At 50.3% G+C, this 25,668-nt stretch overlaps 1 protein-coding gene across 1 annotated transcript in view; it reads left to right on the top strand.

The window, feature by feature from the left end:
- PODN (podocan) overlaps window positions 1–25,668 on the top strand; it is a 101,126-nt gene that overhangs the window by 39,813 nt on the left and 35,645 nt on the right. Inside the window, exon 4 of the mRNA XM_083157920.1 lies at window positions 3,183–3,247. Within this exon, the coding sequence (XP_083014046.1) occupies window positions 3,183–3,247 (65 nt within the window). The remainder of the gene's footprint in view (window positions 1–3,182; window positions 3,248–25,668) is intronic.

Raw genomic sequence — 25,668 nt, 5'->3', positions numbered from 1 at the left:
GGCTGGCGGTAGGTAAGTATCAGTATGGATGGGCTCTGAGTGTAATAAAGCTGGTGTCAGTGTGTATTTATTTAACTATTGTTCCATACCTCCCAACTTTTATGCCCCTTGAAGAGGGACACAGACGCACCCTGAAAATTTGGGGGCGTGGCTACACAGAAAGGGGGCGTGTCCTAAACTTGCGTCTTCACGCAAGGCTATACCCCCATGTGAGCCTCTAGCCATGCCCCCAGCCCCCCTAGCTGCGGGAATAGAATTCAACCCTGCTCAGAGCTGACAGGGGGGGACTCCCAACAGCCCCCCCCCCCCCGTGGGACGCTGCCAGCCGTGGGAGGGACGCTGTTGAACTTTAAGGCAAATACTTCCTGAACTGTTTTTAAGAAAACAGGGAGATCCTTTAAGATGGGATTGTTAGTCTCTATGAGGGGATTAGCCCATTCTAAAGCTTTGTCTCTAAAAAATGGAAGAAGATGTAGGACCGCATTAGTAGGGGTTATATTCAATGCTGGTGTGGCATCCATTTTAGAGAGGAGTTGGTGAACAATAAAGCATAGCTGAGCTAAATCTCCATCAATCATGACCTGAACTGGACACACAGCGACAGGACCACTACACCCAGCTGCACCAGATGGAAGAGTGTAGGCTGGGAATGACTGGCAGGACTGGACAAGACAGGAACCCTGACCAGGACTGGACCAGGGCAGGACCAGGACAGGACCAGGACAAGACCAGGACAAGACCAGGACAGGACCAGGGCAGGACCAAGACTGTAGCGCAGCCCGGACACACTGCTGGAAGCAATGAACTGACAGATGACCAGCAGGAAGCAAAAGACTGCAGCTCCCTGCAACAGGAACAGGAAACTATCACCGGCAGGGCAGTGCTGGGGAGAATGCCTTAAAAAGGGCTCAGGTGTTCAAGACACCTGTGAAAGATCCAGCCCAACTCCCAAGCAGGGATAACGAGGTTATACCTCCCAGGCTTGTGCATAATGAAGCTCACAGAAGATTGAGTTGTAATGGCACAGACTCACCACCAGAGGTCACCAGAGAGTCCAATACCAAAAAACAGACTGAAAACAACACAGAACAGACATGACAGGACTGAGCCATGATACATGGCTCCTGACACGTATTAAGAATACAAAGTCATATTTGTATTCTTAGTATATTTCCCCATTGTGTCTTTTTGTTTTGATAACTTTCAATTTCAAAATCCTAGGTCCGACCGGAAATAGCGATTTGAAAGAGCCCCTTAGACACACTGCACTAGGAGTATGCAGAACGTAGATGCCCATTACACATTGTCACACACCATAGTGCCCATTACACATTATGCCGCATACCACAGTGCCCATTACACATTATGCCACACACCATGATACCCATTACACATTATCCAACACACATAATGCCCATTACATATTATGCCACACACGTATTATGCCCCCAGTAATGACCCTTACACATAATTCCCCCAGTAGTGCCCATTACACATTACCCACATTAGTGCCCCTTACAGAATTCCCACATTAGTGCAGGAGAGGAGAGAAGAGGGGAGGAAAGCACTCACCGCCACGGCCCTGTGTGGTGTGCACTCAGCTTCTATGCTGCTGAAAGGTTCATACCAAGAGCTGACGGACATTTGAAATATAGAGCTGGGACAGGGTCTGGCAACCAATCGCTAACTCTGTTTGGCGGTCCACAAACTCTGATAGGCTGGCGGACAGGCGCCATATTCCAAATGTTCGGTAATACCGGTGTGAGCCACTCAGGAGCCAAGGATCTGAGCGGACACACAATGGTGGAGAGTAGCCGTGAGTTGCTCCCTCCCCAGGATCCTGCGCTTTAGGCTGGAGGCAGCGCTTGCCCAGTGGAGACCGGTGTATACACAAGCGGGTGTATCTGCAGAATAAGGTGTGCAAACAATTAATACCTGCTCAGACTATTGATTTATCCCCCCCCCCCCCGTAGATATTTTTGGACTTATGTTATATGTTTTGTTATTTCCGCGACCCCCCACCTCCCCTAAAATTAGTACACCTCACCTGTGGCTTGGACATGCTGCTCCTGATTACCCGTATGATACCGGAGGCTCCTCACTGCTCAGATCACTCGGCCCCTATTCAGCAACCAGCAGCCTCGCGATTGGCTGCCTGTTGCTATGCCTCCTGCATGGATGCAGACATCTGGGGCCGGGCTGCATCCATGTGAGTCAATCTGTCCGTCATCTATGTTTTTGGCATCCCAACGGCTGCGTTAGTGACCCCGCGCCCTGGCGTGCGCGGTGGAAGGGTGGAGGGCAGACTCCTGTAGCTGCCTTTGACTCCATTAGAGCGCTGTGACCCTGCACCCCGGTGGCACAGGCTCTCCCCTCCACCGCTATGTAAGATCTCCTTGGAGTCTTGTCCACTTCCTGCCTATGCACCAAGCCCCAGAAGGCAATAGAGTCTGGGATGTGGATGTGGTTGGCAGCGCCATCATTAGATGCTTAATAGAAGCCTATTTTCTTATTTAGCATTTTTCGATAAGGTACCAACCAATCAGAATGAGTAATTTCTCATTACAGCTGGGACTTTATCTCCATCCACATTATCTCTCTCCAAGGATTAGTACATAGACCGCTAATTACTAACCTCTGCGCGTATACAGACAGGATGATATAATCACTCTCTCTCTCTCTCTCCCCACCCTTTCTCTTTCCCCTCTCACTCTCGGTCCCCCACCCCCTCTCTCTCCACTATCTTCCCCCCCTCTCTCCATCTTTTTCCCACTCTCTCCCCTTCTCTACCCCAACCTCTCTCTCTCTCGCCCCCTCCTCCCACTCTCTCCCCTCCCTCTTCCTCCCATTTCTTCTTCATCTCTCCCTCACCCCCACAATCTCTCTCTCTCTCTTTCTCCCCCTTTCTCTTCTGCCCCCTATCTATATCCCCCCACCTCTCTCTCCATCTTTTCTTACTCTCTCCCACTCTATCTCCCCCTCTCCCTCACTCTCCCACCAATCTTCCCCTATTTATCTGTCTCTCTCCCCTCCAATCATTCTCTCCCCTCTCATCCTCCACCTCTCTCTCAACCCTTCCTCTCCCACACCACTCTTTTTCTCTCTTCCTCCTCTTTCTCTCTTCCTCCATCTCCCCTCCCCCTTATCTTACCCCCCTCTCCCCCCCCCCCCCTCTCTCTCAGGGTTAGCTGATGATCTGTTTGAGCAGCTGGAGAACCTGAGTTACTTGTACTTAGCGAACAATAAGGTAGGACCCCGTCTGCACCAGTGTGTACACCTCTGCCACCCGCCTGCACCTGTGTGTGCACCTCTGTCACTGCCTGCACCTGTGTGTGCACCCCTTATCCGCCTGCACCTGTGTGTACACCTCTGCCACCCGCCTGCACCTGTGTGTGCACCTCTGTCACTGCCTGCACCTGTGTGTGCACCTCTTATCCGCCTGCACCTGTGTGTGTGTGCACCTCTGTCACTGTCTGCACCTGTGTGTGCACCTCTTATCCGCCTGCACCTGTGTGTGTGTGCACCTCTGTCACAGCCTGCACCTGTGTGTGCACCTCTGTCACCGCCTGCACCTGTGTGTGCACCTCTGTCACCGCCTGCACCTGTGTGTGTGTGTGCACCTCTGTCACCCACCTGCACCTGTGTGCACCTCTGTCACCCACCTGCTCCTGTGTGTGCACCTCTGTCACCCACCTGCACCTGTGTGTGCACCTCTGCCACGCGTCTGCACCTGTGTGTGCACCTCTCACCGCCTGTACCTGTGTGTGTGTGCAACTCTGTCACCACCTGCTCCTGTGTGTGCACCTCTGTCACCCACCTGCACCTGTGTGTGCACCTCTGTCACCCGCCTGCACCTGGGTGTGCACCTCTGCCACCCGTCTGCACCTGTGTGTGCACCTCTCACCGCCTGTACCTGTGTGTTTGTGTGCACCACTGTCACCGCCTGCACTTGTGTGTGCACCTCTGTCACCGCCTGCACCTGTGTGTGTGTGTGCACCTCTGTCACCCACCTGCACCTGTGTGTGCACCTCTGTCACCGCCTGCACCTGTGTGTGTGTGTGCACCTCTGTCACCACCTGCACTTGTGTGTGCACCTCTGTCACCGCCTGCACCTGTGTGTGCACCTCTGTCACCGCCTGCACCTGTGTGTGTGTGTGCACCTCTGTCCCCCACCTGCACCTGTGTGCACCTCTGTCACCACCTGCTCCTGTGTGTGCACCTCTGTCACCCACCTGCACCTGTGTGCACCTCTGTCACCCACCTGCACCTGTGTGTGCACCTCTGTCACCCGCCTGCACCTGTGTGTGCACCTCTACCACCCGTCTGCACCTGTGTGTGCACCTCTCACCGCCTGTACCTGTGTGTGTGTGTGCACCTCTGTCACCGCCTGCTCCTGTGTGTGCGCCTCTGTTACACGCCTGCACCTGTATGTGGGCCTCTGTCACCAGTCTGCACCTATGTGTGCTCCTCTGTCACCCGCGTGCACCTTTGTCACCCGCCTGCACCTGTGTGTGCACCTCTGTCACCCGCCTGCGCTTCTGTCACCCACCTGTACCTGTGTGTGCGCCTCTGTCACCCACCTACACCTGTGTGTGCACCTCTGTCACCCGCCTGCACCTGTGTGTGCGCCTCTGTCATCCGCCTGCACCTGTGTGTGCACCTCTGTGAACTGCCTGCACTTGTATGTGTACCTCTGTCACCCGCCTGCACCTGTGTGTGCACCGCTGTCATCTGTCTGCTCCTGTGTAAGCGCCTTTGTCACCCGTCTGCTCCTGTGTGTGCGCCTCTGTCACCCGTCTGCTCCTGTGTAAGTGCCTCTGTCACCTGCCTGCTCCTGTGTGTGCCTCTGTCACCCGCCTGCACCTGTGTGTGCGCCTCTGTCACCCACCTGCACCTGTGTGTTGGCCTCTGTCACCTGCCTGCACCTGTGTGTGCGCCTCTGTCACCGGCCTGCTCCTTTGTGTGCGCCTCTGTCACCCACCTGCACCTGTGTGTGCGCCTCTGTCACCCACCTGCGTGTTGGCCTCTGTCACCCGCCTGCACCTGTGTGTGCGCCTCTGTCACCGGCCTGCTCCTGTGTGTGCTGAGTGCGCCTCTGTCATCCGCCTGCATCTGTGTGTGCAAATCTGTCACCTGCCTGCGCCTCTGTCACCCACCTGCACCTGTACATGCACCTCTGTCACCCACCTGCACCCACTTGGAGATGTTAACAACGTTTCAGTTCTTTATCCAAACTGTTTTCAAGTTACAAACAGTGAAGTAACAATAACATACATTTATACTCACATACCGCCGCCTGCTCCGGGGAGACGCACGCCGTCGGGGGACCGCCCATCCTTCCTGCCCCCGGCCAATCACGATGATGCCGGTTGCCTAGGCAACGATGCATGCAATGACGAGGAGTACACGGCGCCAACGGAGTGACGTTCTAGAAAGTCGGCTCCTGATTGGCCGCTAGGCGGCCAATAGAATCATTCTGAGGAGAGGCGCTGAGTATGAAACATCTCTGCATCTCTCCTCAGTGCGATGCGGACAGTGCGGGGACCGGCGACAGCATGAAGATTACCTGGACTACGTCGGACCAAGACAAGACATCTTCAGCACAGGACCAGGTGAGTAGGATTTCCTTCCACAGCTCCACCATGGATTACTTCGGACCCGGATACCGCCATGGACCTGGAGGACGACACGGATGCCGACATGGACCTGGAGGATGACACAGGACACCGGACACCAGGACCGAGGGCTACCTACGGGATCAAGATAGGTAAGTATCAGTATGTGTGTAATGGATGTATTAAAGTTTTATTTTCATTGTGTCAGTGTGTATTTATTTTACTATTTTTATTACTGTGGAACTACAAGTGCCAGCGGGCCCTTTAATGCCCCGCAGGCTGGGACTTGTGGTTCTCCAAGTCCCAGCTTGCGGGGGAGGCTTGCTGGGACTCATAGTTCCACAGTTTTAAACAATCGTTTTTCATCTATTTTTTTTTACACTGAAATCAGCCCGGTGACCACCGCACAGGGTCACCGGGGATAGCACCAGGCTTCAGCCTGGTCAGGTAAGTCCTGGAGGGGGGACCCCTTTATTGGGGGGGTTCCCACTCCCCCAGGGCCCCTGGCCAGGCTGACTGGTCAGTAGGGTGATGTTTTGGCTGCGGGACCTTATATAATAAGTGTCCCCCGGCTGTGGCATTACCCTGCTGGCTGGTTAGGCCTGGGGCTGGTTCTTAAAATACGGGGGACCCCTAGTCATTTTGTCCCCCGTATTTTGGGAACCAGCCCCGGACCTGGAGCCTGGGGCTGGTTGTAAAAGATCGGGGAACACCTATTTGTCGGGTTCCCTGATTTTTTATTACCGGCCCGGCTCTTTCAGCCTGGTGCTGGTTATGGCTGTGGGGGGGACCCCATGCTGTTTTTTTTTATTTTTATTTATTTTTCTATTTTTTTTTACACTAAAGCTTGCACGGATCTGACAGGCTTAAAGCCAAATACGACAGGACAATCAAGGTGTATTTTCCTGCCGTATTTTCGTGCATGTTTTACACCAATTAGCAGATAGCAGAGAGCTATCACCAACACTGGGGTGCAGAACGGAGACACAGAGAGGTGCAGAGAACTATCACCAACACTGGGGTGCAGCACAGAGACACGGAGAGGTGCAGAGAGCTATCACCAACACTGGGGTGCAGCACAGAGACACATAGAGGTGCAGAGAACTATCACCAACACTGGGGTGCAGAACGGAGACACAGAGAGGTGCAGAGAACTATCACCAGCACTGGGATGCAACACAGAGACACATTGGTGAGACCTCACCTAGAGTACGGAGTACAGTTCTGGGCCCCACACTATAAAAAGGACATCATAGAATTAGAAAAAGTCCAAAGGCGAGCAACAAAGCTTATTAGGGGAATGGAGAATTTAAGCTACGGGGAGAGATTAAGCAATTTGGGACTATTTACATTGGAAAAGAGACATTTAAGGGGGGACATGCTCAACATGTACAAGTATATCAAGGGCCAATATAAGGAACTGTCACACACCCTCTTTTCTACTAGAAAGGAATCTAGGACACGAGGGCATGAGTATAGATTAGAAGAAAAAAGATTTCATTCAGCTAGTAGAAAGAATTTCTTTACGGTCAGAACAGTCAAACTCTGGAACTCTCTTCCCAGAGAGGTGGTAACGGCTGGCTCATTAAATGCGTTCAAGGCAAAGTTGGACAAACATTTACTGGAGAAAAACATCCATGGGTACAAATAAGAAATATAATTTGTCTGTAAAATACCAGAACCTACCAAATCAGCAATGGATATCTATACCAGGTTGAACTAGATGGACGCAAGTCTTTTTTCAGCCTTACCTACTATGTAACTATGTAACATAGAGTTGAGGAGAGCTATAACCAGCACTGGGGTGCAGCACAGAGACACATAGAGGTGCAGAGAGCTATCACCAACACTCGGGTGCAGCACAGAGACACATAGAGGTGCAGAGAGCTATCACCAACACTGGGATGCAGCACAGAGACACGGAGAGTTGCAGAGAGCTATCACCAGCACTGGGGTGCAGCACGGAGACACATAGGGTGACATTCTATGCTTTGAGATAAATGCGCATGTTTTTTAGCGCACCACATCGCCGCTATTCGCACTTTTTAAAATCGCATTTTTCAGTCATAATTCGCATATTTAATGTGATGCGATTTGGAGGCTGAAAAGTGCGAAGTGGTGCGATTTGCGGCGAAGTGGTGCGATGTCTTTAGACCTGAAAATGTGCGATTTTCATGTCTGAAAATCGCACGTTTGCCGGAAAGCGCAAAGTAAAAAAAAAAAAACGAGCGCGGGGTCCCCCGCCAGAGCATAACCAGCCCCGGGCTCATTGAGCCGGTGCTGGTGACATAAAATCAGGGTCCCCGACAAATAGGGGTCCCCTTGATTTCATGAAACCAGCACCAGGCTCAAGGTCCGGCGCTGGTTCCCAAAATACGGGGGACAAAATGACTAGGGGTCCCCCGTATTTTAAGAACCAGCACCGGACCCAACCAGCCAGCAGGGTAATGCCACAGCCGGGGGACACTTATTATATAAGGTCCCGCGGCCAAAGCATTAACCCCCTGGCTGGTCAGCATGGGCAGGGGTCCTGGGGAAGTGGGGACCCCCCCAATGAAGGGGTCCCCCCCTCCAGGACTTACCAGCCCATGCTGATAGTCCGGGGCTGTCCCCGATGCCCCTGGGCGGTGGGCATCGGGCTGATGGATTGTGTAAAAAAAAAGAAGAAAAACTATTGTTTTCTACTGGCGAACTTTGAGTCCCAGCAAGCCTACCCCGCATGCTGGGACTTGGAGAACCACAAGTCCCAGCATGCGGGGCATTAAAGGGCCCGCTGGCACTTGTAGTTCTACAGTACAAAAAATAGTTAAAGAAAACACACTGACACCCTGAAAAATAAAAGTTTAATACACACATAACACACACACACTGATACTTACCTACCTTGAGCCCGTAGGTCGGTCCCTGGATCCTGGGTCCGGGCTCCGGGGCTCCAGGGCAGAAGAGTCCGGTTCCGGGGCCTTGGTCCTGGTTCCGGGGCTGGTCCGGGTTTCCGGGGCTCCTGGGCTGAAGAATCCGGGGTCCAGGATCCGAGGTAGTCCCCAGGGGTACCTAAGGAAGGAAATCCTACTCACCTGGTCCCCGGCGACGACCTCGGCATCCTCTCCGACAGAAGCGCTGCTCCCATCTGGTACCCGGCTTACAGGACTTTCACAGGCGCAGACGCCGAGGAAGAAACATCTCTGCGCCTGTGAAAGTCCTGTAAGCCGGGTACCAGATGGGAGCAGCGCTTCTGCCGGAGAGGATGCCGAGGTCGTCGCCGGGGACCAGTAGAGGTGCAGAGAGCTATCACCGACACTGGGGTGCAGCACAGAGACACATAGAGGTGCAGAGAGCTATCACCAACACTGGGGTGTAGAACGGAGACACAGAGAGGTGCAGAGAGCTATCACCAGCACTGGGGTGTAGAACGGAGACACAGAGAGGTGCAGAGAGCTATCACCAACACTGGGGTGTAGAACGGAGACACAGAGAGGTGCAGAGAGCTATCACCAACACTGGGGTGCAGCACAGAGACACAGAGAGGTGCAGAGAGCTATCACCAACACTGGGGTGTAGAACGGAGACACAGAGAGGTGCAGAGAGCTATCACCAACACTGGGGTGCAGTACAGAGACACATAGAGGTGCAGAGAGCTATCACCAGCACTGGGGTGCAGCACAGAGACACATAGAGGTGCAGAGAGCTATCACCAACACTGGGGTGTAGAACGGAGACACAGAGAGGTGCAGAGAGCTATCACCAGCACTGGGGTGTAGAACGGAGACACAGAGAGGTGCAGAGAGCTATCACCAACACTGGGGTGTAGAACGGAGACACAGAGAGGTGCAGAGAGCTATCACCAACACTGGGGTGCAGCACAGAGACACAGAGAGGTGCAGAGAGCTATCACCAACACTGGGGTGTAGAACGGAGACACAGAGAGGTGCAGAGAGCTATCACCAACACTGGGGTGCAGTACAGAGACACATAGAGGTGCAGAGAGCTATCACCAGCACTGGGGTGCAGCACAGAGACACATAGAGGTGCAGAGAGCTATCACCAACACTGGGGTGTAGAACGGAGACACAGAGAGGTGCAGAGAGCTATCACCAGCACTGGGGTGTAGAACGGAGACACAGAGAGGTGCAGAGAGCTATCACCAACACTGGGGTGTAGAACGGAGACACAGAGAGGTGCAGAGAGCTATCACCAACACTGGGGTGCAGCACAGAGACACAGAGAGGTGCAGAGAGCTATCACCAACACTGGGGTGTAGAACGGAGACACAGAGAGGTGCAGAGAGCTATCACCAACACTGGGGTGCAGTACAGAGACACATAGAGGTGCAGAGAGCTATCGCCAGCACTGGGGTGCAGCACAGAGACACAGAGAGTTGCAGATAGCTAGTACCAGCACTGGGGTGCAGCACAGAGACACATAGAGGTGCAGAGAGCTATCACCAACACTGGGGTGCAGCACAGAGACACATAGAGGTGCAGAGAACTATCACCGACACTGGGGTGCAGCACAGAGACACATAGAGGTGCAGAGAGCTATCACCAGCACTGGGGTGCAGCACGGAGACACATAGAGGTGCAGAGAGCTATCACCAACACTGGGGTGCAGTACAGAGACACATAGAGGTGCAGAGAGCTATCACCAACACTGGGGTTCAGCACAGAGACACATAGAGGTGCAGAGAGCTATCACCAGCACTGGGGTGCAGCACAGAGACACATAGAGGTGCAGAGAGCTATCACCAACACTCGGGTGCAGCACAGAGACACATAGAGGTGCAGAGAGCTATCACCAACACTGGGGTGCAGCACAGAGACACATAGAGGTGCAGAGAGCTATCACCAGCACTGGGGTGCAGCACAGAGACACAGAGAGGTGCAGAGAGCTATCACCAGCACTGGGGTGCAGCACAGAGACACATAGAGGTGCAGAGAGCTATCACCAACACTGGGGTGCAGCACAGAGACACATAGAGGTGCAGAGAGCTATCACCAGCACTGGGGTGCAGCACAGAGACACATAGAGGTGCAGAGAGCTATCACCAACACTCGGGTGCAGCACAGAGACACATAGAGGTGCAGAGAGCTATCACCAACACTGGGGTGCAGCACAGAGACACGGAGAGGTGCAGAGAGCTATCACCAGCACTGAGGTGCAGCACAGAGACACAGAGAGGTGCAGAGAGCTATCACCAACACTGGGGTGCAGCACAGAGACACATAGAGGTGCAGAGAGCTATCACCAACACTGGGGTGCAGCACAGAGACACATAGAGGTGCAGAGAGCTATCACCAGCACTGGGGTGCAGCACAGAGACACATAGAGGTGCAGAGAGCTATCACCAACACTCGGGTGCAGCACAGAGACACATAGAGGTGCAGAGAGCTATCACCAACACTGGGATGCAGCACAGAGACACGGAGAGGTGCAGAGAGCTATCACCAGCACTGAGGTGCAGTACAGAGACACGGAGAGGTGCAGAGAGCTATCACCAGCACTGGGGTGCAGCACAGAGACACATAGAGGTGCAGAGAACTATCACCGACACTGGGGTGCAGCACAGAGACACATAGAGGTGCAGAGAGCTATCACCAGCACTGGGGTGCAGCACGGAGACACATAGAGGTGCAGAGAGCTATCACCAACACTGGGGTGCAGTACAGAGACACATAGAGGTGCAGAGAGCTATCACCAACACTGGGGTGCAGCACAGAGACACATAGAGGTGCAGAGAGCTATCACCAGCACTGGGGTGCAGCACAGAGACACATAGAGGTGCAGAGAGCTATCACCAACACTCGGGTGCAGCACAGAGACACATAGAGGTGCAGAGAGCTATCACCAACACTGGGGTGCAGCACAGAGACACATAGAGGTGCAGAGAGCTATCACCAGCACTGGGGTGCAGCACAGAGACACAGAGAGGTGCAGAGAGCTATCACCAGCACTGGGGTGCAGCACAGAGACACATAGAGGTGCAGAGAGCTATCACCAACACTGGGGTGCAGCACAGAGACACATAGAGGTGCAGAGAGCTATCACCAGCACTGGGGTGCAGCACAGAGACACATAGAGGTGCAGAGAGCTATCACCAACACTCGGGTGCAGCACAGAGACACATAGAGGTGCAGAGAGCTATCACCAACACTGGGGTGCAGCACAGAGACACGGAGAGGTGCAGAGAGCTATCACCAGCACTGAGGTGCAGTACAGAGACACGGAGAGGTGCAGAGAGCTATCACCAGCACTGGGGTGCAGCACAGAGACACATAGAGGTGCAGAGAACTATCACCGACACTGGGGTGCAGCACAGAGACACATAGAGGTGCAGAGAGCTATCACCAGCACTGGGGTGCAGCACAGAGACACATAGAGGTGCAGAGAGCTATCACCAGCACTGGAGTGCAGCACGGAGACACATAGAGGTGCAGAGAGCTATCACCAGCACTGGGGTGCAGCACAGAGACACATAGAGGTGCAGAGAGCTATCACCAACACTGGGGTGCAGCACAGAGACACATAGAGGTGCAGAGAGCTATCACCGACACTGGAGTGCAGCACGGAGACACATAGAGGTGCAGAGAGCTATCACCAGCACTGGGGTGTAGAACGGAGACACAGAGAGGTGCAGAGAGCTATCACCAACACTGGGGTGCAGTACAGAGACACAGAGAGGTGCAGTACAGAGACACATAGAGGTGCAGAGAGCTATCACCAACACTGGGGTGCAGCACAGAGACACATAGAGGTGCAGAGAGCTATCACCAACACTGGGGTGCAGCACAGAGACACATAGAGGTGCAGAGAGCTATCACCAGCACTGGGGTGCAGCACAGAGACACATAGAGGTGCAGAGAGCTATCACCGACACTGGGGTGCAGCACAGAGACACAGAGAGGTGCAGAGAGCTATCACCAACACTCGGGTGCAGCACAGAGACACATAGAGGTGCAGAGAGCTATCACCAACACTGGGGTGCAGCACAGAGACACATAGAGGTGCAGAGAGCTATCACCAGCACTGGGGTGCAGCACAGAGACACAGAGAGGTGCAGAGAGCTATCACCAGCACTGGGGTGCAGCACAGAGACACATAGAGGTGCAGAGAGCTATCACCAACACTGGGGTGCAGCACAGAGACACATAGAGGTGCAGAGAGCTATCACCAGCACTGGGGTGCAGCACAGAGACACATAGAGGTGCAGAGAGCTATCACCAACACTCGGGTGCAGCACAGAGACACATAGAGGTGCAGAGAGCTATCACCAACACTGGGGTGCAGCACAGAGACACGGAGAGGTGCAGAGAGCTATCACCAGCACTGAGGTGCAGTACAGAGACACGGAGAGGTGCAGAGAGCTATCACCAGCACTGGGGTGCAGCACAGAGACACATAGAGGTGCAGAGAACTATCACCGACACTGGGGTGCAGCACAGAGACACATAGAGGTGCAGAGAGCTATCACCAGCACTGGGGTGCAGCACAGAGACACATAGAGGTGCAGAGAGCTATCACCAGCACTGGAGTGCAGCACGGAGACACATAGAGGTGCAGAGAGCTATCACCAGCACTGGGGTGCAGCACAGAGACACATAGAGGTGCAGAGAGCTATCACCAACACTGGGGTGCAGCACAGAGACACATAGAGGTGCAGAGAGCTATCACCGACACTGGAGTGCAGCACGGAGACACATAGAGGTGCAGAGAGCTATCACCAGCACTGGGGTGTAGAACGGAGACACAGAGAGGTGCAGAGAGCTATCACCAACACTGGGGTGCAGTACAGAGACACAGAGAGGTGCAGTACAGAGACACATAGAGGTGCAGAGAGCTATCACCAACACTGGGGTGCAGCACAGAGACACATAGAGGTGCAGAGAGCTATCACCAACACTGGGGTGCAGCACAGAGACACATAGAGGTGCAGAGAGCTATCACCAGCACTGGGGTGCAGCACAGAGACACATAGAGGTGCAGAGAGCTATCACCGACACTGGGGTGCAGCACAGAGACACAGAGAGGTGCAGAGAGCTATCACCAACACTTGGGTGCAGCACAGAGACACATAGAGGTGCAGAGAGCTATCACCAGCACTGGGGTGCAGCACAGAGACACATAGAGTTGCAGAGAGCTATCACCAGCACTGGGGTGCAGCACAGACACACATAGAGTTGCAGAGAGCTATCACCAGCACTGGGGTGCAGCACAGACACACATAGAGGTGCAGAGAGCTATCACCGACACTGGGGTGCAGCACAGACACACATAGAGGTGCAGAGAGCTATCACCAGCACTGGGGTGCAGCACAGACACACATAGAGGTGCAGAGAGCTATCACCGACACTGGGGTGCAGCACAGAGACACGGAGAGTTGCAGAGAGCTATCACCAACACTGGGGTGCAGCACAGAGACACATAGAGGTGCAGAGAGCTATCACCAGCACTGGGGTGCAGCACAGAGACACATAGAGTTGCAGAGAGCTATCACCAGCACTGGTGTGCAGCACAGACACACATAGAGTTGCAGAGAGCTATCACCAGCACTGGGGTGCAGCACAGACACACATAGAGGTGCAGAGAGCTAGCACCGACACTGGGGTGCAGCACAGACACACATAGAGGTGCAGAGAGCTAGCACCGACACTGGGGTGCAGCACAGACACACATAGAGGTGCAGAGAGCTATCACCGACACTGGGGTGCAGCACAGACACACATAGAGGTGCAGAGAGCTATCACCGACACTGGGGTGCAGCACAGACACACATAGAGGTGCAGAGAGCTATCATCGACACTGGGGTGCAGCACAGAGACACGGAGAGTTGCCACCCATAGCACAGTGACACCAGACATGGCTAATGTCTCCGTGTGACCACTTGTGCAGTATCACGTCCCTGGCATGTAGACATTGATTCATTCAATCTGAAAATCACAGGGCACAAGTGAGTTTCTGGCATAGAGACAGAGAGGATTGGATGAGACCTGGCCTAGGGGAGGCCTCAGTATGGGAGGTTGTAGCCTTAATGTAGAATGCAGAGATCTGGCTGCGCATTCAGAGATGGCGGCCAGCTTACATGCATGACGTGTTCTCCTGGCCCTCGTTGACATCTCCCTTCCAACCCGTGTAATGAGTGCTCAGATACAGACTGTGTACTGAGGCTCTGGATTACTACATGGATCAGCCTGCAGGGGTATATCACAGCACTAAGGTCGACATGAGCCAAGGTCGACATGGGCTTAGGTTGACATGTCATTAGGTCGACACACAAACATTAGGTCGACATGGGCTAGATGGACAGTCAAAAGATCGACATGAGGTTTTTTTTTGAGCCAACATGTGCCAATAGGCGGTATGTCATTCCCTACAATCCACTAGGGTGTCGTGGTATGGTGTGCCGAGTCTAGCAAGGCACCGTGCCACGAAGCATGGCGAGTGATTATATATATATAATCGGTGGTTGTCGGCCAGGCAGTCTCTCCTCTTGTAAAAAAATATAATTCAAGATGTCAAAACCAATGTTTCAGGGCTGGCACGTGAGTTCCACCATCACCTTGACAAAGGGGCGTGCCAGCCCCGAAACGTTGGTTATGGCATCTTGTTATGCATTGAATTATATTTTTTACAAAGTGACCTCTGTTTATTCCAAACTACATTACTTTTCTTCGGAGGGCATCAGAGTTCACTGATGAGAGGAGAGAGGGCCTATGGAAACAAAAAAGCATTTATGAATAAGCAGGGTCTAGATCAGTGACGGATCAAGAAGGCTGGCTGCAGCACAGTTCAAAAAGAAAATAGGTGAGAGGCACCAACTGCCAGTGAGTCCATTTGGAATGGCAGTTAGCGGCAGTGGGTGTGCTACAGCCCCCCCTCTGGACCGCCCCTTAGGGCACCCCACCCAGGATCAGCAGTGGGTAGTCCCCCAAGGCCCTACAGTCTTGCACTCCAACACAGAGGGTGGAAACCCACCTAAAACAGTGCACAGTGACTTCCAGGCATTCTCAGGCCTGAGAAGCCATGCCGGATGCAGGGCTGTACTATTTCTCTAAAGCTGGGTACACATCTATACAATCGTTGGGCCATTCTTCCGTTCTGGGTCGGACGGCCGTTCAATTGTATAGGTGTGTAAACTGTCCCGAGTCCCTCTGTACGATCGATAAACGGCCAAAAACGGTCTTGTCTGTCCATACTCGGTCGGTCGAAGGTTCTTTGCCAGTGGCGTAACTATAGAGGGTGCAGGGGATGTAACTGCTATGGGGCCCAGGGGCTTGGGAGGCCCCATATCCAGTAGGCTAACCCCTACACCCTCCTGAAGCATTATTTTTTTAAAGTATCCCCCTTCCCTATCAGTAGCTTAGGGTGTTCCTCCCCAATTGACTATTCCTGCTTCCGCCGCCCGCGCCAGTACATAGGAGAGCAGGGGTCCTGGCAGTACCGATAAGTGAAGGAGCAGGAGTTCCGGTTGCGGCACAGACCTAATGTGCAGGAGTCCCGGTGGCGGCGCAGACTTGTGGTGCGGGAGTCCTGGCAGCGGCACAGACCTGAGGTGTGGGAGTCCCGGGGGCAGCGCAGACCTGAGGTGCGGGAGTCCCGGCGGCGCCCATTACATGTGGTGCGGAAATTGCTGTGGTGAGCGGGGGATTAGGAGATCCAGCGGCACTGGGGATCAGGAGACCTCAAGGTGGCGGTGACCTGTATCACAGGAGACCTGGCAATACACGACAAACTATAACTTTGGGCAGACAGGAGGGAAAAGACTGAGGTACCAGGGGTGCTCCTAATGATGTGTCCCCAGCTCCCCTCCAGCAGCTGACTCCCAGTCCCTGTCACCGCTTGCCCTTGGCTCCTCACCTCCTCCTCCTGTTTCCCTATCTCCCCTGCAGACGTTATCTTGGAAACTCAATCACGGACTCCATTTGTCTGGCTCTTCACCACATCCTCCTATGTCCCAAGCTCCCCTCTACCTGTAATATGACTCCCAGTCCCTGTCCCCTCTTGTCCTTAGCTCCTCCTGTGTCCCAAGCTCCCTCCACCTGTAATATCTGACTCCCAAACATTGTCCTCTCTTGTCCCTGACTCCCTATATCCTTCCCCCATGCCCCATCAGACTATGCCCTGATCTATCTCTGTCACTTTCTCTTGCTCACAACTTTCTTTCTCCCTGAAACACTCTCTTTCACTCCCACTTGCACTCCTTCCCCTCTCTGACATACTTTCTCACTTCTCTCTTTCACTCATTCACTTTTTTTCCATGATACTCTCTCTCCAACCCAGCTCTCTTTCTCTCCCTTTATGTCTTTTTTCTCTCTCTTTCCTCCTGGCTCCCTCTCTCACTCCCCTCTCTCTCTCCTGACGACCTAAGGGGCATTGTAGTAGTAGTAGTGGTGGTGATGGGGGGGGGGGGGGCTTTTAAAAATATTGCTATGGGGCCCATGTAGTTCTAGTTATGCCCCTGTTCTTTGCTGTTTAATTTTCATCCAACAGGACATGCCCGTATTGGAACAAAAGTGCAGTGTGTACGCACGTTCGATCAATATACTGGCCATTCTTGTGACTATACTGCCAAAGCTGGAACGCCCATGTGGGCGTTCCATAGCTGCATCATCTCTCCTACAGCACAAGAAGCATTCACCTCTCCCCATGTTTATGGGCATATTGACATATACGGCAAACTGCTATAAAGATGCGGAAAGCGACTACCTAGTCACTTTGCCATATCTGTCCATAGTCACCCTGCCGGCTGCTATAAAGATGGGGTACGCGCTGAGCAGGCAGCCCTAGAAAAAATACAGTGAGGAGAGAGGTCAGCTGGTGAGTGGAGGAGACAGGACAGCACAGGTATTTGGGAGGGGGATGGAGGGAGCTGCTGTATGTGAGGACGGGATGCTGTCATGGCAGGTACAGGCAGAGGAATGCAGTTCTAGAGCATCACCGACCACACTGGATGTGCCTGTAATACACTGGTGAAAGCAGCAGAGGTGACAGGACTCCGCTGTGTTATATAGCAGTGCTACCTGTACTGTGTAGTGTGTGCAGTGTTATATAATAGTGCTACCTGTACTGTGTAGTGTTAGTGTGGCTGCCTGCTCAGTGCGTACCCCATCTTTATAGCAGCCGGCAGGGTGACTATGGACAGATATGGCAAACTGACTAGGTAGTCGCTTTCCGCATCTTTATAGCAGCCGGCAGGGTGACTATGGACAGATACCGCAAAGTGACTAGGTAGTCTCTTTCCGCATCTTTATAGCAGCCGGCAGGGTGACTATGGACAGATACAGCAAAGTGACTAGGTAGTCGATTTCCGCATCTTTATAGCAGCCGGCAGGGTGACTATGGACAGATACGGCAAAGTGACTAGGTAGTCGCTTTCCGCATCTTTATAGCAGCCGGCAGGGTGACAATGGACAGATACGGCAAAGTGACTAGGTAGTCGCTTTCTGCATCTTTATAGCAGCCGGCAGGGTGACTATGGACAGATACGGCAAAGTGACTAGGTAGTCGTTTTCTGCATCTTTATAGCAGCCGGCAGGGTGACTATGGACAGATACGGCAAAGTGACTAGGTAGTCTCTTTCCGCATCTTTATAGCAGCCGGCAGGGTGACTATGGACCGATACGGCAAAGTGACTAGGTAGTCGCTTTCTGCATCTTTATAGCAGCCGGCAGGGTGACTATGGACAGATACGGCAAAGTGACTAGGTAGTCGCTTTCCGCATCTTTATAGCAGCCGGCAGGGTGACAATGGACAGATACGGCAAAGTGACTAGGTAGTCGCTTTCCGCATCTTTATAGCAGCCAGCAGGGTGACTATGGACAGATACGGCAAAGTGACTAGGTAGTCGTTTTCTGCATCTTTATAGCAGCCGGCAGGGTGACTATGGACAGATACGGCAAAGTGACTAGGTAGTCGCTTTCCGCATCTTTATAGCAGCCGGCAGGGTGACTATGGACAGATACCGCAAACTGACTGTAGACACTTTCCCCCGGCTTTATAGCAGTTTGCCGTATCTGTCCATAGTCACCCTGCCGGCTGTCTGTAGATGTGTACCCCGACTTTTGTTTAGGTTCTGTACTCACGCCTCTTTGTTTTGGTATGCCCTTAACCCAGTCCATTATGATAATTTTGTTTATATGTATCGTGTCAAAAGCCCAAATCGATAGAGTGTGTACCGTGGTACAATCTTTTTCTTGCGACTGTTTGGACGGGAGTACATCGGACGTCACAAGTAAAATTGTACAGGTGTGTACGCGCGTTTCGGCTGTTGTTTGTGGACGGTCCGACGGGTCTACGGTCGGTCGAACGATCGCAAGAAAACAGGGATTGTATAGATGTGTACCCAGCTTAAGGGTGTAAACCAGCAGGAAATATGGACAGTGGACACCCACCCCCCCTCACAGGAAACATCTGCCAGCTGAATGGTCTGTGACCTCACAACAAGGGTCTGTGTTGATTATCATCGGGTCCACCCGCTTATCAGCACAATTACCTGGCTGTTGTTCTACGTGGGCTTCTTACAGACTTCAAGGCAACAGCCCAACAGGGAGCCAAAGAACTCCATGGACCTTGTATATTTCTGGGATTCCAGAGGCAGCCAATCCCTACACAGAACTCAGGGGTCATTTACATCTGAGGATTCAAGAAACAGCCAATCCCTGCGCAGAACTGAGGGATAAAGAGAGACGGGAGGAGACTGATGCCCCTCCAGACCTCACGGGAACATCAGCATCACCTTCAGGGCCAACAGACAGTATTTTTCATTCTACTCACCAGGGCCCCTCCAGCACCAACAGGCCAAGGGGCTGGGACTAATCACCTTCAGGACCAGAGGTGGGCATTTGGCCCTGGCTCAGCAGAGCCCGTCCAGCAACCAGCATTCTGCAGGAGCCTCTCAACGTCATGTCCCAGCTCAGAGGTTGCCCAAAGGTCACTAGTGTCTGCTTAAGGGGGGAAAGTGTTCCTTTGTGTGGTTCTTACTGTATAGCAGTTTGTGTGTGCTGTGTTATATAGTAGTGCTACCTGTACTGTGTAGTGTTAGTGTGTGCTGTGTTATATACTGTTGTAGTGCTACCTGTACTGTGTAGTGTTTGTGTGGGCTGTGTTATATAGTAGTGCTACCTGTACTGTGTAGTGTTAGTGTGGGTTGTGTTATACAGCATTGCTACGTGTACTGTGTAGTGTTAGTGTGTGCTGTGTTATATAGTATTGTTACCTGTACTGTGTAGTGTTAGTGTGTGCTGTGTTATATACTGTAGTAGTGCAACCTGTACTGTGTAGTGTTTGTGTGGGCTGTGTTATATAGTAGTGCTACCTGTACTGTGTAGTGTTAGTGTGGGTTGTGTTATATAGTAATGCTAGCTGTACTGTGTAGTGTTAGTGTGGTCTGTGTTATACAGTAGTGCCACATATACTGTGTAGTGTTAGTGTGTAATGTGTTATATAGCAGTGCTACCTATAGTGTGCTATACAGTAGTGCTAACTGTACTGTTTAGTGTTAGTGTGTGACGTGTTATGTTGTAGTGCTACCTGTACTGTGTAGTGTTAGTGTGTGTTGTGTTATAGAGTAATGCTTGCTGTACTGTGTAGTGTTAGGGTGGGCTGTGTTATACAGCAGTGCTACCTGTACTGTGTAGTGTTAGCAGTGTGGATCTTATAGTAGTTAGTTTGTGCTGTATTATATAGTAGTGCTACCTGTACTGTGTAGTGTTAGTGTGTGCTGTGTTATATAGCAGTGCTACCTGTACTGTGTAGTGTTAGTAGTGTGCTGTGTTATATTTTAGTGCTACCTGTACTGTGTAGTGTTAGTGTGTGCTGTTTCATATAGTAGTTCTACCTGTACTATGTAGTGTTAGTGTGTGCTGTTAAATAGCAGTGTTGCCTGTACTGTGTAGTGTTAGTGTGTGCTGTGTTACTGTACTGTGTAGTGTTAGTGTGTGCTGTGTTATATAGTAGTGCTAACTGTACTGTGTAGTGTTAGTGTGTGCTGTGTTATACAGCATTGTTACCTGTACTGTGTAGTGTTAGTGTGTGCTGTGTTATATAGTAATGCTTGCTGTACTGAGTAGTGTTAGTGTGGGCTGTGTTATACAGCGGTGCTACCTGTACTGCGTAGTGTTAGCAGTGTGGTTCTTATAGTAGTTAGTGTGTGCTGTGTTATATAGTAGTGCTACCTGTACTGTGTAGTGTTAGTGTGTGCTGTGTTATATTGTAGTTCTAACTGTACTGTGTAGTATTAGTGTGTGCTGTGTTATATTGTAGTTCTAACTGTACTGTTTAGTGTTAGTGTGGGCTGTGTTATACAGCAGTGCTACCTGTACTGCGTAGTGTTAGCAGTGTGGTTCTTATAGTAGTTAGTGTGTGCTGTGTTATATAGTAGTGCTACCTGTACTGTGTAGTGTTAGTGTGTGCTGTGTTATATGGCAGTGCTGCCTGTACTGTGTAGTGTTAGTATGTGCTGTAGTACCTGTACTGTGTAGTGTTAGTGTGTGCTGTGTTATATAGTAGTGCTACCTGTACTGTGTAGTGTTAGCAGTGTGGTTATTATAGTAGTTAGTGTGGGCTGTGTTATATAGTAGTGCTAACTGTACTGTGTAGTGTAAGTGTGTGCTGTGTTTTATAGTCGTGCTACCTGTACTGTGTAGTGTTAGTGTGTAGTGCTACCTGTACTGTGTAATGTTAGTATGTGCTGTGTTATATAGTAATGCTAGCTGTACTGTGTAGTGTTAGTGTGGTCTGTGTTATACAATAGTGCTACATGTACTGTGTAGTGTTAGTGTGTGCTGTGTTATACAGCAGTGTTACCTGTACTGCGTAGTGTTAGCAGTGTGGTTCTTATAGTAGTTAGTGTGTGCTGTGTTATATAGTAGTGCTACCTGTATTATGTAGTGTTAGTGTGTGCTGTGTTATATGGCAGTGCTGCCTGTACTGTGTAGTGTTAGTATGTGCTGTAGTACCTGTACTGTGTAGTGTTAGTGTGTGCTGTGTTATATAGTAGTGCTACCTGTACTGTGTAGTGTTAGCAGTGTGGTTATTATAGTAGTTAGTGTGGGCTGTGTTATATAGTAGTGCTAACTGTACTGTGTAGTGTAAGTGTGTGCTGTGTTTTATAGTCGTGCTACCTGTACTGTGTAGTGTTAGTGTGTAGTGCTACCTGTACTGTGTAATGTTAGTATTTGCTGTGTTATATAGTAATGCTAGCTGTACTGTGTAGTGTTAGTGTGGTCTGTGTTATACAATAGTGCTACATGTACTGTGTAGTGTTAGTGTGTACTGTGTTATATAGCAGTGCTACATGTACTGTGCTATATAGTAGTGCTAACTGTACTGTGTAGTGTTAGTGTGTGCTGTGTCATACAGCAGTGTTACCTGTACTGTGTAGTGTTAGTGTGTGCTGTGTTATATAGTAATGCTTGCTGTACTGAGTAGTACGGAGGCGGAGATGCGCTGGATATATGAGTTAAAAACTCTAAGTCCCCTAGGACTCAACGGAGACTTTGAGTTAAAATGGTTTATTTGAAGCTTGCTCCCCCTTTTTTAATAAAAAAAACAAAAAAAAACAATGGTGCATATAATATTAAAAAAATAAAAAATTCATGGTGTATATAGTGCAAAACATATCTACAACCTAAAAATACATGATTGCAAATAGAGGCGGTTTCTGCTATATCACCGACAATTGAGTGTTTTCTCCCTTTAAGACAACCCAGTAACCTACATAGCAAATAACTCCTGTAGGAACATGTATAACCTATACCATTTTTACATATAAGGTGACCACGTGACCACCTTCACCTGTGCCTTGAAAAAGATCCCTTAGCAGGATTGAAACGCGTTGGCGGCAGCGGGTGGATGTGGTCATCCCCTTATTTTCTTAATTTTTAAACTCTCACAGATGCCTTTTTAAATGACAACCTCTTCCATTGATGCCGGACTTCTGAATTTATCCTGAACAAATATAGCCTGCAAGCCTTATCGAGGGGAACACCCTCATTCTCCTGCACCTGTGAATTAACGGGCAGACTACAAATCACAAGCCGGCTAAGTGTACATCTCCTACTACCGCTGGAAGCCGGGACCACGGCTGCGGCGGTGAAAGAGACATTTCTTCTTATTGCGGCACCAACCTCGATCAGGAAAACAAGGACGCGGGAGTGGAGGTACGAACTTTCCACACTCTCTTTCCCCACCCCGTTGTCTCTTTATATTTTTGCAGTGCAACAAAAAACCCCTATAAAACGGCACTTTGTATCAGGATTGTGTTACAAGTTTTAAACGTATCCTTAAAGAAACAGTTTCTTTTTTTTGCATAGGATACAAATCTCTCTTGAGATTTTGGACATTTTTAAATCTTGTTTTGTGTGTTCAGGACTTTTTAGATTTGTTACAAATAAAAGATATATGTTTTCAACCTTTATTTGGAATACAAAAATATTTTTGCTGTGCTATATAGTAGTGCTACCTGTACTGTGTAGTGTAAGTGCGTGCTGTGTTATATAGTAGTGCTACCTGTACTGTGTAGTGTTAGTGCGTGCTGTGTTATGTAGTAGTGCTACCTGTACTGTGTAGTGTTAGTGCGTGCTGTGTTATGTAGTAGTGCTACCTGTACTGTGTAGTGTTAGTGCATGCTGTGTTATGTAGTAGTGCTACCTGTATTGTGTAGTTAGTGTGTTCTATGTTATACAGCAGTGCTACCTGTGCTGTGTTATATAGTAGTGCTACCTGTACTGTGTAGTGTTAGTGTGTTCTAGGTTATGCAGCAGTGCTACTACCTGTGCTGTGTTATATAGTAGTGCTACCTGTACTGTGTAGTGTTAGTAGTGAGCTGTGTTATATAGTAGTGCTACCTGTACTGTGTAGTTAGTGTGTTCTATGTTATACAGCAGTGCTACCTCTGCTGTGTTATGTAGTAGTGCTACCTGTACTGTGTAGTGTTAGTAGTGTGCTGTGTTATATAGTAGTGCTACCTGTACTGTGAAGTGTTAGTAGTGTGCTGTGTTATAGAGTAGTGCTAGCTGTGCTGTGTTATATAGTAGTGCTACCTGTACGGTGTAGTGTTAGTGTGGGCTGTGTTATATAGTAGTGCTACCTGTACTGTGTAGTGTTAGTGTGTTCTAGGTTATACAGCAGTGCTACTTGTGCTGTGTTATATAGTAGTGCTACCTGTACTGTGTAGTGTTAGAGCGTGCTGTGTTATGTACTAGTGCTACCTGTACTGTGTAGTGTTAGTGCGTGCTGTGTTATGTAGTAGTGCTACCTGTAGTGTTAGTGCGTGCTGTGTTATGTAGTAGTGCTACCTGTACTGTGTAGTGTTAGTGCGTGCTGTGTTATGTAGTAGTGCTACCTGTACTGTATAGTGTTAGTGCGTGCTGTGTTATGTAGTAGTGCTACCTGTACTGTGTAGTGTTAGTGCGTGCTGTGTTATGTAGTAGTGCTACCTGTACTGTGTAGTGTTAGTGCGTGCTGTGTTATGTAGTAGTGCTACCTGTACTGTGTAGTGTTAGTGCGTGCTGTGTTATGTAGTAGTGCTACCTGTACTGTGTCGTGTTAGTGCGTGCTGTGTTATGTAGTAGTGCTACCTGTAATGTGTAGTGTTAGTGCGTGCTATGTTATGTAGTAGTGCTACCTGTAATGTGTAGTGTTAGTGCGTGCTATGTTATGTAGTAGTGCTACCTGTACTGTGTAGTGTTAGTGCGTGCTGTGTTATGTAGTAGTGCTACCTTACTGTGTAGTGTTAGTGCATGCTGTGTTATGTAGTAGTGCTACCTGTACTGTGTAGTGTTAGTGCATGCTGTGTTATGTAGTAGTGCTACCTGTACTGTGTAGTGTTAGTGCTTGCTGTGTTATGTAGTAGTGCTACCTGTACTGTGTAGTGTTAGTAGTGTGCTGTGTTATGTAGTAGTGCTTCCTGTACTGTGTAGTGTTAGTGTGTGCTGTGTTATGTTTTAGTGCTACCTGTACTGTGTAGTGTTAGTGTGTGCTGTGTTATGTTTTAGTGCTACCTGTACTTTGTAGTGTTAGTGCGTGCTGTGCTATGTAGTAGTGCTACCTGTACTGTGTAGTGTTAGTGCGTGCTGTGTTATGTAGTAGTGCTACCTGAACTGTGTAGTGTTAGTGCTTGCTGTGTTATGTAGTAGTGCTACCTGTACTGTGTAGTGTTAGTGCGTGCTGTGTTATGTAGTAGTGCTACCTGTACTGTGTAGTGTTAGTGCTTGCTGTGTTATGTAGTAGTGCTACCTGTACTGTGTACTGTTAGTAGGGTGCTGTGTTATATAGTAGTGCTACCTGTACTGTGTAGTGTTAGTGTGTGCTGTGTTATGTATTAGTGCTACCTGTACTGTGTAGTGTTAGTGCGTGCTGTGTTATGTAGTAGTGCTACCTGTACTGTGTAGTGTTAGTGCGTGCTGTGTTATGTAGTAGTGCTACCTGTACTGTGTAGTGTTAGTGCGTGCTGTGTTATGTAGTAGTGCTACCTGTACTGTGTAGTGTTAGTGCGTGCTGTGTTATGTAGTAGTGCTACCTGTACTGTGTAGTGTTAGTGCGTGCTGTGTTATGTAGTAGTGCTACCTGTACTGTGTAGTGTTAGTCCGTGCTGTGTTATGTAGTAGTGCTACCTGTACTTTGTAGTGTTAGTGCGTGCTGTGTTATGTAGTAGTGCTACCTGTACTGTGTAGTTAGTGTGTTCTATGTTATACAGCAGTGCTACCTGTGCTGTATTATATAGTAGTGCTAACTGTACTGTGTAGTGTTAATAGTGTGCTGTTTTATATAGTAGTGCTACCTGTACTGTGTAGTGTTAGTGCGTGCTGTGTTATGTAGTAGTGCTACCTGTACTGTGTAGTGTTAGTGCATGCTGTGTTATGTAGTAGTGCTACCTGTACTGTGTAGTGTTAGTGCGTGCTGTGTTATGTAGTAGTGCTACCTGTACTGTGTAGTGTTAGTGCGTGCTGTGTTATGTAGTAGTGCTACCTGTACTGTGTAGTGTTAGTGCGTGCTGTGTTATGTAGTAGTGCTACCTGTACTGTGTAGTGTTAGTCCGTGCTGTGTTATGTAGTAGTGCTAC

Source organism: Crinia signifera, chromosome 8, assembly GCF_055691185.1.
Source record: "Crinia signifera chromosome 8, ASM5569118v1, whole genome shotgun sequence".
NCBI classification, from domain to species: domain Eukaryota; kingdom Metazoa; phylum Chordata; class Amphibia; order Anura; family Myobatrachidae; genus Crinia; species Crinia signifera.
Note: the sequence above shows the minus strand (reverse complement) of the source record. Positions and strands in the feature narration are given on the sequence as shown.